At 45.0% G+C, this 19,030-nt stretch overlaps 1 protein-coding gene across 2 annotated transcripts; it reads right to left on the bottom strand.

The window, feature by feature from the left end:
- cpap (centrosome assembly and centriole elongation protein) lies at nucleotides 1-18,827 on the bottom strand. Of its 2 annotated transcripts, none has more exons than XM_034109365.1 (19): nucleotides 18,733-18,827; nucleotides 17,329-17,738; nucleotides 15,708-15,834; nucleotides 13,727-13,921; nucleotides 13,516-13,627; nucleotides 13,305-13,401; nucleotides 12,420-13,145; nucleotides 10,203-10,974; nucleotides 9,381-9,513; nucleotides 9,051-9,216; nucleotides 7,823-7,954; nucleotides 6,544-6,684; nucleotides 5,712-5,787; nucleotides 4,059-4,225; nucleotides 3,685-3,774; nucleotides 3,265-3,405; nucleotides 2,393-2,477; nucleotides 1,409-1,529; nucleotides 1-609 (listed from the first exon to the last, which is right to left on the bottom strand). In XM_034109365.1, the coding sequence occupies exons 2-19, from the start codon at nucleotides 17,704-17,706 to the stop codon at nucleotides 417-419; spliced, it is 3,852 nt and encodes a 1,283-aa protein (XP_033965256.1). In that variant the 5' UTR covers nucleotides 17,707-17,738; nucleotides 18,733-18,827; the 3' UTR covers nucleotides 1-416. The 2 variants fall into 2 exon arrangements, with proteins under 2 accessions (XP_033965256.1, XP_033965257.1); XM_034109366.1 differs by having other exon boundaries at nucleotides 4,059-4,222.
- Between the last annotated feature and the right edge of the window lie 203 nt (nucleotides 18,828-19,030).

The raw sequence follows: 19,030 nt of genomic DNA, 5'->3' as shown, positions 1-19,030 counted from the left end.
GAAAATAAATACATATTCACAAATTAAAATGGTTGTAAACAAACACTTCACTCACACTGAATCTGAACAGGGTTTCATTATTCCCAGGCCTTCACTGGAAATGTAAAGACTGGATGAAGCCAAAAGATGGCACAAACAAAAGAACAGATTTAGTTGCAATTGTATTTTTGACCTTTTTAGACAGAAAACAAAGGCAGCGTTTTCTAGCAAACTGTTTCTTGTCGAATGTGTCCTTGAGGTAAATTAAAAATAAATAATTTAAATACTATTAAAAAGGCTTATTGCTTCCTACATATTAACTGTGTACCAGCTGTCGTGTTGCCTCTGACTACGACAGAGCGCGTTGAAATGACATTTTAAAAAGCACTAGATCCCGACCAGCTGACCTCCTCCTGGAGATTTGAGACGCGGCGTTGCTACGCACGGTTGTCCAGGGTGATGTTCCCGTGCTTGTCTTTGATCCGGATGCGTCCCGTGGGATAGTGTGTTTCCTGCCGGCCGTCTGTGAACACCGTCTTCACCGTGCCGTCGGGGTACTCCCTCCTCTTGTAGTCCGCCGTGTGGATCTCCTTCTGGCCCGTGTTGAAGAGGATCTCCTTAGTGCCGTCCCTGAGGGGCAGAATGCACACACGGCGTCAATTGAAGGTGTAGGACACTTTAAAGGTCCCCTATTATACTGTTTTCATCAATATATTACAGGTCTCAGATATATATATATACAGAACATGTCTCTGAAGTGTTTCACTCCAAACACCAAACAGATCATTGCAGTATTACCCATAGTCCCCTCTGTTTCAGCCCTGCTTCCAAAGTGCTGATTCTCTGTCTGTTACTTTAGATGAAAATAAGGAGCCCCTCCCCACGCCCCTCTGAGAGATATCTGGTTACAAAGAACTCAATGGTGCTCTAGGAGGAGATTCAGGTGATAGGGGGGGGGGGGGGGGTTACCTTTTAATGGTCACACAAGCCAAAACATCGTTATGACATCATAAAGTGGCCAAAATCTGATCAGCTCATTTTCAGACAGGTTTTTATAGAAATGGATCAGGACAAAAAGTGACAGAATATTTTTTCCTGAAACTTTCAGAGTCTCTTTCCACACAGGGGACACATGTTGATGTAGAAGAGACATGAAGAAGAGGGGACACATGTTGATGTAGAAGAGACATGAAGAAGAGGGGACACATGTTGATGTAGAAGACACATGGAGAAGAGGGGACACATGTTGATGTAGAAGAGACATGAAGAAGAGGGGACACATGTTGATGTAGAAGACACATGGAGAAGAGGGGACACATGTTGATGTAGAAGACACATGAAGAAGTGGACCTTTAAATACTCCCATTCGGTGGAAAGCAATGTTCATTAGTGGTAAAAACAGACGCAGTAATAACAGCTCTGAACTTACGAGTTGACCTGAATGACGGTCCCGTCCGTCAGAACGCTCTCCTCCCGACCGTTGGGAAACAGGTTCTTCACCGTCTGGTCTGGGAACGTGATTTCTTTACGGCCGTCTGGGAAAAGTTTTTCTGAGGGTGAAATGAAGTATTAATGTGTGGAACACAGTAATCATCAATTACCTGCGTTTTGCCAATACAAACTAAGCCACTACGAACATACATGATTTTTTTCATTTAATGCCAAATATATAAAAGTTTTAACCATTAGATAAACTTTTCTGTTTTGAATAAATCGGGACCCCCTTGAAAACGAGATGGTGTATCTCAAGGGGTTTATCCTAATAAATACATTTCTATATATAAAATCCATTGGTGGAAGTTACCTTAGAATATCTACATCTGAAGTTATGGAAGTTGATACTTCCTTTGAACTACATTTCAGAGGAACATGTTTTATTTTCTCACTTACTACATTAATTCGGCAGCGTACCTTACACACTGATGCATCAATAAGTATCATCTAATAACTAGAGAATGCAATTCCTGAAGAAATTGCTCGTGGGAATGCTTTATGCTGAAAAGCTGACGCTAAACTGCTGAAATGTAATGTGTAAGAAGAAAGTGAAGAATTTAGATTGAAATGATACATGAACACAGGGGGCTTGAATGTGTGATGAGAGAAGAAAGTAAAAAGGCTTGGAAAAGCAGCAGAATATTCGAACTGCAAAATGTGATGTATTATGGGATGTATCTCTGGAATTATGAAAGTTATGAATGAGAAAAGTAATAGCCGTCGATTCCCGACCGAGCTGAACGTTTTGATGTTTGAACGGAGTTTCTGCGATGTTCAATGCGGGAGAAGAAGCGCGGCAAATTAAGTTGGCGGAATAATAATTAACTTTTCGTCCGAAGAATAACAGATAGTGAGGTAAATGAGATAAACATTATTTTACAGAGCGGCAACTACTTTACTGGTTTCCTCATGGACTCACCAGTCTGGTTTTTGGGGAAGTGCAGCACCTCAATACCATCTGGGTATGTGATGTGTGTCGTCTGAGCCTCGGCGTAGTAATAGATCTGTGAGGAGAGAACGGTTTTATACATTTAGAATAAGGTCGCATTCACCTAATAGTCCGTTCTCTGGTGCGCACCAGAAGGTTCGGTTTGCGTTCTCACGGGCAAAACTCAAACAGACTATAAACTTTAAACACCAAGTCATGTGCACGGAAATGCTGTTCAACCATTGGTCAGACATTAAGGGGGTAAAACTGAAAATCCCGGCAATTTCTACCGGAGCCTCCGCCATGGAGCATCGGCACTTTCGGCAGGTTATTCTCATGCTGCTGTTAATCTGGAGATCAACAGACACTAGCGGCCCGCGCATATGATTATATCATCAGACAACGTCCGTTAAAAAACATTATTACATAATGAGAGACGTTCTGCAGTAAGGAGGGGCGTCTCACCGACGACAGGTGGCTCTGGCTTTATTGTATAGTTGACGGAGCATTTTTACTTTACACGACACCGTTCAACAGTTAATTCTTTCACTAAACAACAGCGGATGTCTTCAAAATCTTAAGTGAAAGACTCTTTCACTAAAGATTTTGAAGACATCCGCGTTCTTGTGACGCGTAAATACTACGCTTCCTGTGTTTTGGTGCGGACTGCGTTCACACCAGCGATGAACCGCTCCAGAGTTCACTTGCAAGCAGTCCGAGACCACCTCTTTTAGGCGGACCAGAGTCCGGTTGTTTAGTTCACTTCGGAGGTCTCGGACTGCGTTCTCATAAACCCAAACGAAACGCACCAGGGTTCGATTCAACGGGACTAGTGTAAATGCGACCTAAGTCAAAGTCCTCACCACTTTCTGGTCGGCTGTGACCTCCTTGGTGTCTCCGTTGAAGAACGTGACTTTGACCGTCAGTCCGTCCGCTGAGACCTCCTTCTTCGTCCCGTTGGGGAAGACGAAGAGACGATCGCCTCCAGCCAGAACCGTCTCTGTCTGAGATCAGAAGCATCACACTCCATTCAGGAACTCATAACCAACAAATCACTGCAGAACAACTTCATATTTAAGTCTTCTATCAATGTTACATCCAGCTGTTTCCAGATTGATGCAAACAAAGACACCATAAGAACAAAGTACACGTCTTATGTTACTGAGGAAAGCTGCATATCCCGGTTGTGCCATGTCCTCCTTAATGTTGTGAACATATCCAGACGTGTTCACTTTCAAGATATATTCTGTGATGTGGAAAATGACATATTTCCACTTCCTCACCTTCCCATCGGGGTATGTAATGACCTGCTGATCAGATTCTGGCACGTTGGCCTCGCTGCACTCTGGCTCTTGAGGTAGGGATTGCCTTGTCTACGATAAGAGGATAGGAAACAGAAATATGAAACCGTGACTGAGCCCTGGTTTACAGCAGCGTGCTTCAACGGCCCCACGACCCCAAACAAGGACAAGATCATAAAGAGAATGAGAGGATCTATTTGTGTCGGGCTGACCACCTCTAAGGTCAGAGATAGAGAGAGATAGATGTATATAAGAAAAATTAAGACAAGAAATAAAGTCCAAAATATTTCAGAAATACAAATAAAATATCATTAAAAAGTTGAATGTTTCACCAGAGAAGAGAGAGCAGCACTCACCACGTCTCTCACGGGAGAGCTGCTGCTGCTGCTGGAGGATTCTTGATTTGAGGATGTGTCCTGACTCGAGCTGGCAGGAGTCGACCTCTCCTCCGTCTTTCTGACAGGCAGCCAGGAAGAGGAGGGTCCGCAGCCTGATGGCCTCCTCAGGCTGCTCTTCATCGCTGCTGACAAACCAAACAAAAAACAAATCTGTAATCCATCACAATGTTGAGGGTTTTAGCGTGGAGCAGAGTCCTGCACGGGTCTGATTTTCAAGACCCGCTCCCGCCCCACACCCGCGACGTGCAATACCGAACCCGCCCCGCTACCCGCACATATTGCCAATTAGTTCCGCAACCCGACCCGACCCGTCGGCACAAGATCCGCGACCCGACCCGAACCCGCATAGCCTATATATGAGCAGTGAAAACGTGCAATTATTAACACACGCAGTTGCATATTTGTCTCAAAAAGCGTGGGATGTTGGTTATTTTCTCCATCTAGGAACCAAAAGCCTCCAGACGCTGGGTTTCGCTCTTGAGGAAGTGTTATTGAAAATGCTGTATTCTCCGCTAGAGAGCTTCACCTCAGCCATTTCGAATGTGGCGCGCACAGCAGCAGATTGATGCGCTGCAGAGGTTATGATTATGCGCGGTCCCGCGGGGGAGAGGTCTGAGGATTTAAACATTAAACTAAATTATCATTATTTCAATATATTTATTATGCAACACCCGCGACCCGACCCGCATCATCTTTGTTTTACCCAGAACCGAACCCGGAAAAAAGCGGTTGGAAAAATACCACCCGCGAATCACCTTTTTTGCGGGTCACCCGTCGGGTACCCGACCCGATGCAGGACTCTGGCGTGGAGACAAGTATTTGGGAAGTATATCAGTAAGTCCAATAACTCAATATTAGTTTTGTGTCAAACCAAGTCCTGAGGGAAATATCTGGTTCTTTAGTGGCTAAACACTCAAACACTAGTAATCAGCAGCAAACCGCTTCAACGCGTGTATTCACGGCATTCACTTTGTTATTCTACAGTATTGTTGTTTTATAGTTAGTTGTTAATGTAACCCAATTTGTGTTCTTTGAAATTGAAAAGGATATCGCATTGTGTTTGTTACTTTCGTTGCAGTTGTATAATGTCTTAAGTGTAATTTGGCTTGGCTTCCTATTTATGGACATGCTTTTATTTTGAAGGAGAGTTAACGCAGTTGACAGGAAGTTGTTGTTGCTATGGAAACAATGTGACGGAGATTAACGGAGTAAAGTAATATCTACATATAAAGACGGAGAAATTAAACGATAACGTTTATGGTTAAGTGTTAGCACCCCCGAAGAGGCACAAGCTCTTACGTTGTTATTGGAGATTTCAATAAATTCAATTTGGAAAAAAAACGGGGGGAACACAAACAATATTCGTATAATGAAATTGAAACCCGAATAGTACTCCAACGAACGAATATTCGGATATTCGGGTACAGCCCTAACGTCCATAATAAAGTTTATTATTATTCATTTAAGTCTTAATCAAAGCAACCTTATTAAGTTAGGGGACTGCAAAAACCTGTAGTTACAAAACCAATGCGCCAGATATCTCAGTCCTCAAAGATGTGATGAGAGTGTCGTGTTGTGTTCCTGTGAATGGACTGAAGCTCCTGAGCGTACCTGTAGCTCCCTGAGTGTCTCTGGAGCCTCGTCTGATGGCTGCTGCACAGCTGCTTCTTCTGGAGTCCAGAGGGAGCTGAAAACACAGAGGGCTCAATGGCATGCCATAAAAGACACTGATGCTGTAATAATGCTAACAAACAACATAAATCACCGATCATTTCTCCCATTCACATTGTAGATAGATAGATGGATAGACACATAGATAGATAGATAGATAGATGGATAGATAGACACATAGATAGATAGATAGATAGATGGACACATACATAGATAGATAGATAGACACATACATAGATGGATAGATAGATAGACACATATATAGATAGATGGATAGACACATAGATAGATAGATAGATAGATGGATAGACACATAGATAGATAGATAGATAGATGGACACATACATAGATAGATAGATAGACACATACATAGATGGATAGATAGATAGACACATATATAGATAGATGGACACATACATAGATGGATAGATAGACACATACATACATAGATAGACGCATACATAGACAGATAGATAGACACATACATCGATGGATGGATAGATAGATAGATGGATAGACACATAGGTAGATGGATACATACATAGCTGTAATAATGCTAACAAACAACATAAATCACCGATCATTTCTCCCCTTCACGTTGTACTAGTCACAGATACATATTTATAATTAAAGGCTCATCGAGAAATGAAAGTCAGAGAGAAGTCCAATATTGTTTTTTGTGTTGAAACATGTTGATCTTAACCAAAGAAAGATTTATTATTATTATTATTTACACGACATGAAATATTACAAATCATTGAAATGTGCTTACAGCGAATTTCACTCCTTTGGTCACAGATGGCACATTGCTCTCAAACATTTTGGGGGCGTCTCTCGCTTCTTTCTCCTTCTCTTCAGCACTGACTGAGGTTTTCTTCCAGGCACTCAGGCGGAGCTTTTCCAACATAAGGATCTTAAATTAAAAGAGAAAGTATGCTTACACATTTTTAAATAAAGACAAAAAAAACAAAAGTTGGCTGCTATAATCATACACATAACAGGCAAGTTGTATTACTCAAAGAATAACGGGGGGTCAAACTCAAATACCCAGGGGGCCAAAATAAAAAAAATGGGTACTAGTCGAGGGCCGGACTGGTTCAATGTTTATTGCAAAACTTATTGAAATGAACTTATTGCACATATTAAACCTGGAACTAACAAAGCTTAAATTATTGCCTATAAAAACAACATTAAACATTAAATAATCAGTTGCAGTCATTCCTAATGGCTCTATCTGCAGAGTCATTCCTAATGGCTCTATCTGCAGAGTCATTCCTAATGGCTCTATCTGCAGAGTCATTCCTAATGGCTCTATCTGCAGAGTCATTCCTAATGGCTCTATCTGCAGAGTCATTCCTAATGGCTCTATCTGCAGAGTCATTTCTTATGGCTCTATCTGCAGAGTCATTTCTTATGGTTATTTTTTCCACGGACCAACAACAGCTTCGAGAAAAAAAAAAAACATGGCCTGTTGTCGTGAGAGAAAATGTGCAGAAGGAAACATCCATTAAACTCAGTGTGCTGCTCTGTGATGCTAGTTCAAGCCAAATACTTAGCATCTCATCTCGGGTGCAAGTTCATCAATGTTTGGGCTCAGGCTCTGAGCGGAGGAAACCCTCAGGATGGAGTGAAGGTGTGCGTGCAATATACCGGCGGGACAGATCTAATAGTAATTAGAAATTATTCTGCGGGCCGAAATTAAATCCACCACGGGCCTGATTTGGGCCTCGAGTTTGACACATGTGAATTCAACTATTCAGGACAACCACTTTAGATAGGCGTATTTCTCGATTATACACAAAGGCTCCATTTACACGTGTATTATTATGTGATCAGGATTTGTTGTTACAATGCATTTGGGTTATCTTGATTGTTAAGGGAATGCAACGTACAGACAATCATTTTCTAAGATCTGGGGTCCATCACAACGCGTGCCTCATCACCTCCAGCTTCGTTCAGATCATTCACTTCTCCGACACAGATATGGTATCGAGACACACATCCCATTTTAAGCGCCTGGGTGTAAGAGAGTCAGAGGTGGGGGGGGGTACCTCATCCTTCAGAGCGCTCTTCTCCTGGTTCAGGGAGTCGATGGTCTGCCGCAGCCGGCTGCTGGTGGAGGTCCAGCGGCTCTCCCTGCCGCTCAGCTCCTCCTGCAGGGAGCTCAGCTGCTGCTTCAACGCCTGGCAGGGAGCAAGGGGACAGATTCAAGGCCACCATTATGCAAAACCCACTTCTTCATGTCTCTTCTACATCAACATGTGTCCCCTCTTCTTCATGTCTCTTCTACATCAACATGTGTCCCCTCTTCTACATCAACATGTGTCCCCTCTTCTTCATGTCTCTTCTACATCAACATGTGTCCCCTCTTCTTCATCAACATGTGTCCCCTCTTCTTCATGTCTCTTCTACATCAACATGTGTCCCCTCTTCTTCATGTCTCTTCTACATCAACATGTGTCCCCTCTTCTTCATGTCTCTTCTACATCAACATGTGTCCCCTCTTCTCCATGTCTCTTCTACATCAACATGTGTCCCCTCTTCTTCATGTCTCTTCTACATCAACATGTGTCCCCTCTTCTTCATGTCTCTTCTACATCAACATGTGTCCCCTCTTCTTCATGTCTCTTCTACATCAACATGTGTCCCCTCTTCTTCATGTCTCTTCTACATCAACATGTGTCCCCTCTTCTTCATGTCTCTTCTACATCAACATGTGTCCCCTCTTCTTCATGTCTCTTCTACATCAACATGTGTCCCCTCTTCTTCATGTCTCTTCTACATCAACATGTGTCCCCTCTGTGGAAAGAGACTCTGAAAGTTTCAGGAACAAAGATTTTCTCTCTTTTTGATCCATTTATATAAAAACCTGTCTGAAAATGAGCTGATCAGATTTTGGCCACTTTATGATGTCATAACGATGTGTTTGGCTTGTGTAACCATCAGCCAATCAGTAACCAAGGTAACCCCCCCCCTCCTTATTTTCATCTAAAGTAACAGTCAGAGAATCAGCACTTTTGAAACAGAGGGGATTATGGGTAATGCTGCAATGACCTGTTTGGTGTTTGGAGCCTAACACTTCAGAGACATGTTTGTAGATATCAGACCTGTGATATATTGATGAAAACAGTTTAATAGGGACCTTTAAGTTGTAGCAAAAAGTCGCTTCATTCCCATCCAGCAGACGCAGCTTCATTAGTATTTAAGTGTTGATGAAAGTGTACGTAAAGCAGACGTAAGCCACTGCACTGAGACTAAATGTATAACGTGTGAACCCACCTGGATTTCCTCCCTCTCCTTCTTGTCGGGGATGGCTCTGGCGGCTGACGCATGCGTCTCAAACAGTTTACGATCCTTCTGCAGCTTCCTGTTCTCCTCCTTCTTAGCCTCCTCTAACTTAGCCAGCTCCTCTGCCTTCAGCTGCTCAAACGCCACACGCTCTTTCCTACAAACACAGCGAGTAAGCATAACAGCAAGAGAGACAAAGTTACATCAAACAAGTATAAACAGCTCAACCACCTCCACACGTGAAGTCATGAGAGTAGCTCAGAGCAGGGACCTCTTGTCTTGGAAGGTCATTTGAAAGGTAAACATAACGTGACATCTCACCTGAGGTCCTCCTGGTTTTTCTCGTTCTCCTGTCTGAGTTTGGCGAGGGCAGCGTTCTCCTTCTTAAACCTCTCTATCTCGATCTCCAGCTCCACCAGTCTCTCTCTCAGCTGTCGGGACTGGACCTGCGGGACTGGAGACACACACACACACACACACACACACACACACACACACACACACACACACACACACACACACACACACACACACCACACACACACACACACACACACACACACACACACACACACACACACACACACACACACACACACACACACACACACACACACACACACACACACACACACACACACACACACACACACACACACACACACACACACACACACACACACACACACACACACACACACACACACACACACACACACACACACTTAAATTGAACGGCCAATAATATATATTTGCATTAAAAAGGTACATGACACGATGAAGTGCCAACCAGACGGCTTCTGTTCTTGCCTGTGTGCCGTTTTTAAAAAGGTACTGAACATGTAGTTGAGGTTTGGTTAGAGACAGAAAGTAGGCCGGAGGGAATGTGGACATTTTGATTATTAAATAAATATAAGGATGATAATAATGACATTTATGGGCCTATGGGAAATAAACATCGGGTGAACTGCCCTAATGTGGGACACCTCGGCTCCAAAGGGCAAACAAATGAACCTATGGGTTAACACAAGCTGTGACTTCTCAAACGTCTAATCACAGGTGAGGGCGGAGCGACCTTCAAACTAATGTCCCGCATTAGGCTGACTCAGCCTCCTTGGAAATATGCTCCCTGTATATTCTCACCTGTGTCCTCCTCTGGCCTTTTGTACTCAGATGCAACAGAAGGAACAGGGAGAGGTGCATTCTGGGTCTTTGGCTTCAGCGCGGGGAACAACCTGGTCATGAGCTGAGAGGCAGGAGGAAGCTCGGTTTCTATTTCCAGCTCCACGACTTTACTCGCTGCCACCTTCCTCGAGAGGATCTGCGTCGGGGGCGGGATCCCATTGGCTGTTGCCTTGGAAACCGGACTAGCTCCTCTACTCTCATTGGCTGGGGCGACTGCGGTGTCCTCCAGATCGTTCCACGTGTCGTCGTCGTCAAACACGACCCCCCCCTGCTGCCTGTCCTCTATCAGCGTGGACTCGTCGGCATTGCCGTCACTCTCCTCCTCAGTTTGTGTCACATCTGAGGCCGAGTCCCTGCAGCTGTCCTCGTCCTGATACGACCGCTTGTCATACGGCAGGTTGGACTGTGGGGGAAAGCAAAGGCTGCTGGGAAACGCAGGTGGTTTGACCGCTACTTCCTGGTCTTCAAACTCAGAGTCGCAGGATGAGATATCAGAGATCTCGTGCTTCCCTCCTCTCACATCGTTCACCTCCGTCTTATTCTTAACGCCGGTTTCAAGCGCATCTTCACTGCACTTCACAGAGTCCGTAGGACTGCTTCTAGATGCCGCATCACTCCCACTAGCAGCACCACCGCTCCCCTGACCTGCAGCTTTTGGTGGTGACTTGATGGGGGTGGAGGAGAGCCGTCGAGGGTGGAGCCCCCTGTGCTGTCGGTCCAACTGAAGGACCTGCAAGAACAGAACAGAGCCTTTAAAATAACACCGCGTTATAGTGAAGGTTAAATAAGAATACAAATCCACACGCTCAAGATTGTAACTACTGGAATATTTTAAATACTGGCGGGATTCATTCTTGCCGCTTTCTTTACACAACCCTCATCCGAGCTGTTCTGCCCAGTGGCTCAGTCAGTAGGGGCTTGGACTGGGAGACTCCGGTTCAAGTCCCCGACCAGACCTAAATATGGAGTGTGGACTGCTACTTGGACAGGTCCCAGTTCACCTCCTGCCCTGCCGTGGTGCCCTTGAGCAAGGCACCGGACACCCCCCTTCCCCCCCACTCCCCGGGCGCTGTACAATAGCTGCCCACTGCTCCTAGCACTAGACTCCTGGTACTAGGAGGGGTTAAAAGCAGAGAACACATGTCGCTGTGTGCCGTGTGCTCTGCACGTGTGACCATTAGAGAGGGTTTCATCCCTCCCAATACATTCTATTCTATTGCTACTTATGGCGCATTTCCACTGCAGGGCCTCGCACGGCTTAGTACGGTATCGTTAGGCCTTGGTAGGCCAGGCTCACTTTCCATTACTAACCGTAACCGGTATTACATTACATGTCGCTTGTTAGATGCTTTTATCCAAAGCGACTTACATACTCAGTACTGTGGGCGAGGGGTCTCAGGGACACAACGACATGCTGACTGCAGTGGGGTTTGAACCCTGATCCCAACACCAACTCACAACCCACCGCACCACACGACTCGGTATCAGTATGTTGTTACTTCGGCATCATTTTGAAACGTGTATTACAATTAAATCACGGTCAAATGTGTTCATGTTGTTGTAGTCGCCAGCGATTCTCTCGCTAGCTTAGCATACTCAGCCCGGCTGTCGGCCCGGAAAGAACCTCGATTTTGGAGAGCCAGAAAACTGTGAAAAAGTACCCGCTAGCCGGAACTACGCCAAGTGGAAACGCAACCACAAACGGGCCGGGCACGGCACGGCACGCTTAAACCGCGCTGTCGTGGAAATGAGAGTATAATTCTACTATTTACCGTCAATTTTTTTTTTATGCCTGTAGAATAAAACCAACAGTAAAGAAATGACAGGAAATGAGGGTGGGGAATGACAAAGAATGACATGCAACAAAGTTCCCCAGCCAGGCAACAACCCGGCACCCCACCATCGACTACTGAAAAGTGTTTAACGAGAAACAGCTGCTTTGAGCCTCAGCCGATGAGCTGGTGATACAAATAAAAGCGTCACAGTTGCCAAACCAAAAAGCAGCAGCTGCAATACCTAATTAAACTCTGTATCAAAATATTGATTTTGTCTGCTTAAAAAGACCAGTGCATACTATTTAAAGAAATCACTCTGGTAGAGAAAACACAACACACTGTATTTAGAAGAAACTAAAGTGTAAACAACTCGAGAGTAGCTGTTGACTTTACGAAGTACCTTCATGACAAAGGAGGAGTTGGAGGAGAAGGACAGCTCCTGGGCCGCCTGCTCCAGCAGCTCAAACTCTCCCAGCTCCATGTTTTCGATCTGCAGGTCACAATCCCAGCGGTGGAGCTTCTCCTGGAACGACAGCTCAAACGAGTCCTGTGGAACTCCGTCTCCTCTTTCTGCCGATTCCACGCTTTCCTCTCTGGCGGCGACACTTCCAAGTGTCTCTGGCGCTCTGAACATGCCCACCTGTTTGGTCACTGGGTTCGGCTGCATGTTCCCGGCAGCCTGAGCTGACGGACCCACCTTTCTATTGTTCGGATCCTTTACTTGCCCGAGTTGATGTTGTTTACTTTGTCTCCTCTCTGGGTTAGCTTGAATGGCCTCTGTGTTTTGTCTTTGATGACTACCCAACACCTTCATCCGTGCTGCCTTGCTCTCAACTCTTAAATCCTGAGGGGCTGAACCGAAACCCCTCGGTCGGTTTTCCTTGTTGAGCGTGGCGGTTTTACGCTGAACAGGAAGCCGCTGGACTCCATTTGTGACACCTTTCTGGACGGATGAAGGCTCCGAGTTGCTGCGGGAGATTACTCTGGACTTGAGTTGTGATTTAGGATCCTTCTTTAACTCCATTTCCGGTAAGGAGGCTTTGCGAGTGTTGGTGAATCTTGAGAGACCCTCGCCCCGTTTCAGAAAGGCCTTCTTGGGAGGAGCTTGGACAACATCCGTGTGGCTCTGTTTCAGGGAGAAGACACAATGAGAGTTTGGATGTTGTTGCACCCGTATGGAGAGGCTTAAATTAGTGATATTACATTTAAGGGGATAAGTACATTTAGTACGAACTGATGATTGACTTGTTTACTGTTTGTAATGAACCGTGTTGTATTCTCTGACCTGCTGAGACTTCAGTTTCTGCTCCTCCAGCCGGAGTTGCTCCTCCAACAACTCCTCAAACGTCTTCTTCTGACCCCCGATACCTGACTTTATAGGTCTGGACGGGGCACGGACGCACACAGGCAGACGTATGCACACAGGAAATGTAGTCAGCAAAAATAAAAGCAGTCGTATTAACAGTAACAGTAATATATTGGAGCATAGGCTTTACCTGTCATGAAAGACTTCATCGTTTTCCCTGTTGTTGTCGTCGGTCACATCCACACCACAAGTGTTACTATGGAAACTCTGTTCACGATCATCCTCTCTGGGGTTCCACGTGCCTGTCGGAAACACACAGTCAAATCATGTCCAAAGTACTCACAACATAAAACAATTCTGTACAAATGCTGTTAAGCTTAATGAAACCTTTCCCTCCTCACCCTCTTCCTCATCGTCCACCTCCAGGTAATCTTGACCTCTGGGTAGCCGCTGCTGGCTTTGTGCAGGTGAGGACTCTTGTCCCTGTAGGGGGCCCCTGGACGATCCCTGTGGGACTCCATGGGAGTTTTTGGAGGGGCTGTAAGACGTCTTGTCCTGCCAGTCTGATTCTGACAGATCTGAAAGTTCTGTGTCATCTGTAAAATAAATAACAGAAGGCATGGGAAGATTTTTTTTTTTTTAATGTCACAGTTATTTTGGCCAAGTAATGCTAATATATTATGTTATCTTGTTAATCATCAAAACATGCTTATATATATATATATATATTGTTATTGCATCAAAAGATTTTTCGTATACACATCCTTTCAAATAAAAACAAAAAATCAATCTTAAATAAGGTAGTGATAAATCAAAAGCCGCTTTCACACCAAGTTCTTTGCCGTACTTAGTTCCCAGCTCTTAGTTCCCCCATGGAACTAAGAGCAGATCGCGTTCACACCGGAATAAGTCCCTGAGGGAAGATTACGCAAATGAAGCCGCTGACGATACTTCTTCTTTTCCTGCTTTGGGTTTACTGGTGTCTCTACCCGATCTGCCTCCCTGCCCGATCTGCCTCCCTGCCCGATCTGCTTCCCTGCCCGATCTGCCTCACTGCCCGATCTGCTTCCCTGCCCGATCTGCCTCCCTGCCCGATCTGCCTCCCTGCCCGATCTGCCTCCCTGCCCGATCTGCTTCCCTGCCCGATCTGCCTCCCTGCCCGAACTGCCTCCCTGCCCGATCTGCTTCCCTGCCCGATCTGCCTCCCTGCCCGATCTGCCTCCCTGCCCGTTCTGCCTCACTGCCCGATCTGCCTCCCTGCCCGATCTGCCTCCCTGCCCGATCTTCCTCCCTGCCCGATCTGCCTCCCTGCCCGATCTGCCTCCCTGCCCGATCTGCCTCCCTGCCCGATCTGCTTCCCTGCCCGATCTGCCTCCCTGCCCGATCTGCCTCACTACCCGATCTGCTTCCCTGCTCGATCTGCAGTGCGCATGTGCGAGATGGTCCGCCATATTTGACAACTACATACGGCAACTCTAATAGGACACTTGACACAGTGGCGTTTGGCAAAGCAGAAAAAGAACACTCAAAAAAGCGAGAGAGATGAGTTATTGTTATTACAACGTGACTTCACTATTATTTAACAACTCTTTTTATTGGGTTCTCTTATTTGGGGTTAAGTACATTGTCAGAATAAGTGAGGAATGGATTTAACTTCTGTTAGACAGCTATATGCCATACATTGTTGCACACATTCACAGTAAATATGTATTCAGTATGATAGCTGTCTAACAGAAGTTAAATCCATTCCTAACTTATTCTGACTATACTTAACCCCAAATAAGAGAACCCAATAAAAAGAGTTGTTAAATAATAGTGAAGTCACGTTGTAATAACAATAACTCATCTCTCTCGCTTTTTTGAGTGTTCTTTTTCTGCTTTGCCAAACGCCACTGTGTCAAGTGTCCTAGTTGAGTTGCCGTACGGAGTTGTCCAATATGGCGGACCATCTCGCACATGCGCACTGCAGATCGGGCAGAGCTGCAGATCGGGTAGTGACACCAGGTGTCACTAACCGATCTGCGTCCCTGCCCGATCTTCATGTTCATACAATACTGAACACATTACCATGTCAATGCATTTCTGTTTTGATAGTGTATTTGTCTTTTGTAGAGATTTTTCATTTATTCTTTACATATAACATCTCGCCTAGGGCAGCAAATAGTCTAGAACCAGCCCTGGTACTAGGCCTCAAGAGCCTTTCTTGTGCTGGCAGACATAGAAACAAATTGGCGGGGCGCACTTCACACGTGCACACACTAAGAAATTCCACGCGCTCACATGATACTGAGCCCGCGTGCCTCAGCACCGCTGCTATGACTCCATCCTACGGGAAACATTGTATGCATTTCTTAAATGCAGCAAACTGTTTCTCTCTCTTACCTCCTGCACAGTGCTGAGATCCGTTCATCATTCCCAGCAGCCTCTGCTGCTCCTCCTGGAGGCGAAGCAGCTCCCCCAGCTGATTGGCTTTCAGCCGCTCCTGCATCTGCTGCTGCCATATCCTCAACTGCACAATAACACACACAACGATATCTAAATGTTACCCTCTTATCCACAGCAACTCAGTGTTTTCAGTAGGCTTAAATATATGTTGGCTAGACATGGCTTTATATTAAGTGGAATGTAGTGAACCTGTGACTTCATGCTGACACCAATTCCACCTCCTCACTCTAACTTGTAAATGTATTTGTTGCTGTCCATCACAGTTGCACACTGCACATTTAGAGAGTGAATAAAAGTGCTGATTGACTTGCATGCACTTCCAAGTCTTTGCTGATAAGGGTAGCTTTCGGGGGGAAACACTATTAATAGCAAGTAGAGGCAAAGGTTGTGAGATGAGGTCGGTAGATGTTAAGTACACAGGAAGCAGTGGTGTAATCACCATTTAAATTCCCACGTTCAGGACACAACAACAGATTAGCCAACATGATGCATGTGCTGCTGCACGCTCTTTTAAGTGTGTCGAGCAAAGGTTACTAAATGAAGATGTCCACGGATCAGATTGCATGATGGAGGGAAGAGATGTCATGTTCAACATCAGGAGGATGCGTCCCCAGCTGACCCAGAAAGCGACGCAGCTTCTGGTCCAGTCTCTCGTCACCTCACGCCTAGACTACTGCAACTCCCTCCTGGCTGGTCTACCTGCATGTGCCATCCGACCTCTGCAGCTCATCCAGAATGCAGCGGCTCGTCTGGTCTTCAACCTTCCTAAATGTTCCCACACCACGCCGCTCCTCCGCTCCCTCCACTGGCTTCCGGTAACTGCTAGAATCCACTTCAAGACACTGGTACTTGCGTACCATGCTGCGAATGGATCTGGCCCTTCCTACATCCAGGACATGGTTAAACCGTACACCCCAGCGCGTGCACTACGCTCTGCATCAGCCAAACGACTCGCTGCACCCTCGCTGCGAGGGGGACCCAAGTTCCCATCAGCAAAAACACGTGGGTTTGCTATCCTGGCTCCAAAATGGTGGAATGAGCTCCCCATTGACTTCAGGACAGCAGAAAGCTTACACACCTTCCGGCGCAGACTGAAAACTCATCTCTTTCGACTCCACTTCGAGCGATAGAACTATTAACAAAGCACTTATATACTAATAAAGGACTGGCTTATCTAAAGCCAGTTGAGTAGCACTTGAAATGCTTGGCTCTATGAAACCTGATGTACTTTATGATTCGGTTTTCTACAAGTTTGTATCTTCTTGGTCGAACGCACTTATTGTAAGTCGCTTTGGATAAAAGCCTCAGCTAAATGCAATGTAATGTAATGTAATGTTCATTTGGCTTGGTCAAGTATTCCGGGTAATATTCTGAGTCACATTAATTAAATCTCTTCAGTGTTCATTCTGACAACCAGATTGTGCATTCTGCTTTAGAATATCAAACAAAACTCATGTTGTTATAACAATGACAGTCAGGCAATTAACCTGTGTTGAAGCCTTGGGAGACAAAACATTATTTGTATGAGACACCAGATTCTAAAACAGAATGTCCTAACCTGTTCAAGCTTCCTCCTTAGGGGCAGATCCTGTGATTTGCTTGCCATCTCGTCCAAGCTGTCCAACTCTCCATCTAAATGTCTCCCAGAGGACAGATCGTTCACTGGCATGTCCGTGCCAGCTGTCACTCCTCCAGGTGACCGAGTAAATCCATCCACACCCAGGCAACTGCTGTCTGCTGAGCCGGGAAGAGGGGCGAAATCGGATGCAAAGGAGTCGTCTGGCTCCAGGGAGGAGGGTCCCATGGCAGAGGTGTGTCTCAAGGAGCCTGCCAAATCCGGGCAGGGGCTGAGGATGACCCCGGCTCTGGTGCTACTTGGCATCCACCGGGCCACAAAGTCTGCCTGGGAGAAGTGAAGCCCGGCTGGAGATGACATGAGGATGACGGCGCTGTCTCAGGCAGGTCTCGCTAATCCAGGATTTGGAGACAGATTATGGTGACAGGTTAATAAAGGTTAATCTCAGCCTGATTAAATACCGTACAGCACGCTCAAAAGGTGCCAAGATCCAAGAAAACTATATATAAGTTAGTAACTCCTTTACGAAGAAATAACAATTAGCTTTTTTAATAAGTGTCTGGCTTTCACCGGTCAGACCAAAGTGTCCCAACTGCGGCCCGTGGTCCATTTTTTATTGGACCGCAGGGAATTCTCAAAGGATAATGAAATATGGCCCATGTCTTATATTCTACTTCTTAAATATGTAAAAATGTATTTTTCATGTGTTAAGAGCACACAAAAAAATCAGTCAATTAAACTTGAAAACATTTTCTAACAAATCTTAGTTGATCGAAAAAGCCCAATAACTTATTTGCATAACAAGATTGAAATATACCCTTCCTATTTTGTCTTATCCCCCCACCCCCCCAATCTGAGGCTTCTGTTTAAGGAGTGAGCTGCAGAGACTAGTTGTAACAAAATGAATGAAACCCTATTAGTTGAAAGCTTTGAGGTAGGCTGTTTGTAATAATTTACCTATATTTGATTGCATTTTCTGATTTACAAGGCAATATAGCTTACCTATAGTGAGTGGCCCAGCCCTTTGTATATCTTTCTGTAGGTGACCCTCAGTAAAAATAAATGGACAACTCTGGTTTACACGGTTAAACGGTAGCGACTCAACACGGCAGTTTGTTTGGTTAGCAACGGTAAAACACAGCTGCTTGTGAAATCTAGCGTCCTAATCATTGACAAAGTGACAACATTTATGAAATGTAATAACAGATAGTGGAATGGTGCTCGGAGTACAATGTAGTCAATTTCATTTAAAAGGCGTCCCCGGTGATATTTGCTGTTAGCAGGCTCTTTGAAGATACACAAAGCTATGTTGACAGTTGTTACACTGTAGTGACGAGGCAGAAACATTAGCAACATTTTTAAAAGTGTTTAAAACATGGGATTTACCTTCAACATGGGCGATAAATGGTGTCACTGGAGTGTAAAAGTGCAAAATAGAAACATAACATACAGAACTTTCGAAGCCTGCCGCCATACCAAAACAAAACCCGCGAGAGTAAAAAAAAAAAGATGACGAATAAAATATTGCATTGTGGGTAATGTAGTTCAAAGGTCTTGAAAAAAAATCCGTTTCGCTAATTTTGTTTTAAATAAGCATTTGTGTTTACAATAAACGACCATAACAGTTGTTTGTTATCAACGGTGAGTTTTTATCAATATAAAGTCATATTTACATATATATATA

This window comes from Pseudochaenichthys georgianus, chromosome 21 (genome assembly GCF_902827115.2).
Source record: "Pseudochaenichthys georgianus chromosome 21, fPseGeo1.2, whole genome shotgun sequence".
Lineage (NCBI taxonomy): Eukaryota > Metazoa > Chordata > Actinopteri > Perciformes > Channichthyidae > Pseudochaenichthys > Pseudochaenichthys georgianus.
This window is presented reverse-complemented; position numbering and strand designations above follow the sequence as displayed.

Bases quoted from the DNA above. Each gene is read 5' to 3' on its own strand.
- cpap (XM_034109365.1), bottom strand. From the start codon at position 17,706: ATGTCATCTCCAGCCGGGCTTCACTTCTCCCAGGCAGACTTTGTGGCC. The intron at 13,628-13,726 runs GTGAGGAGGGAA...TGTTTCCGACAG, and splicing joins GGTGGACGATGAGGAAGAGG to GCACGTGGAACCCCAGAGAG. The intron at 6,685-7,822 runs GTACCCCCCCCC...TTTTAATTTAAG, and splicing joins AGAGCGCTCTGAAGGATGAG to ATCCTTATGTTGGAAAAGCT.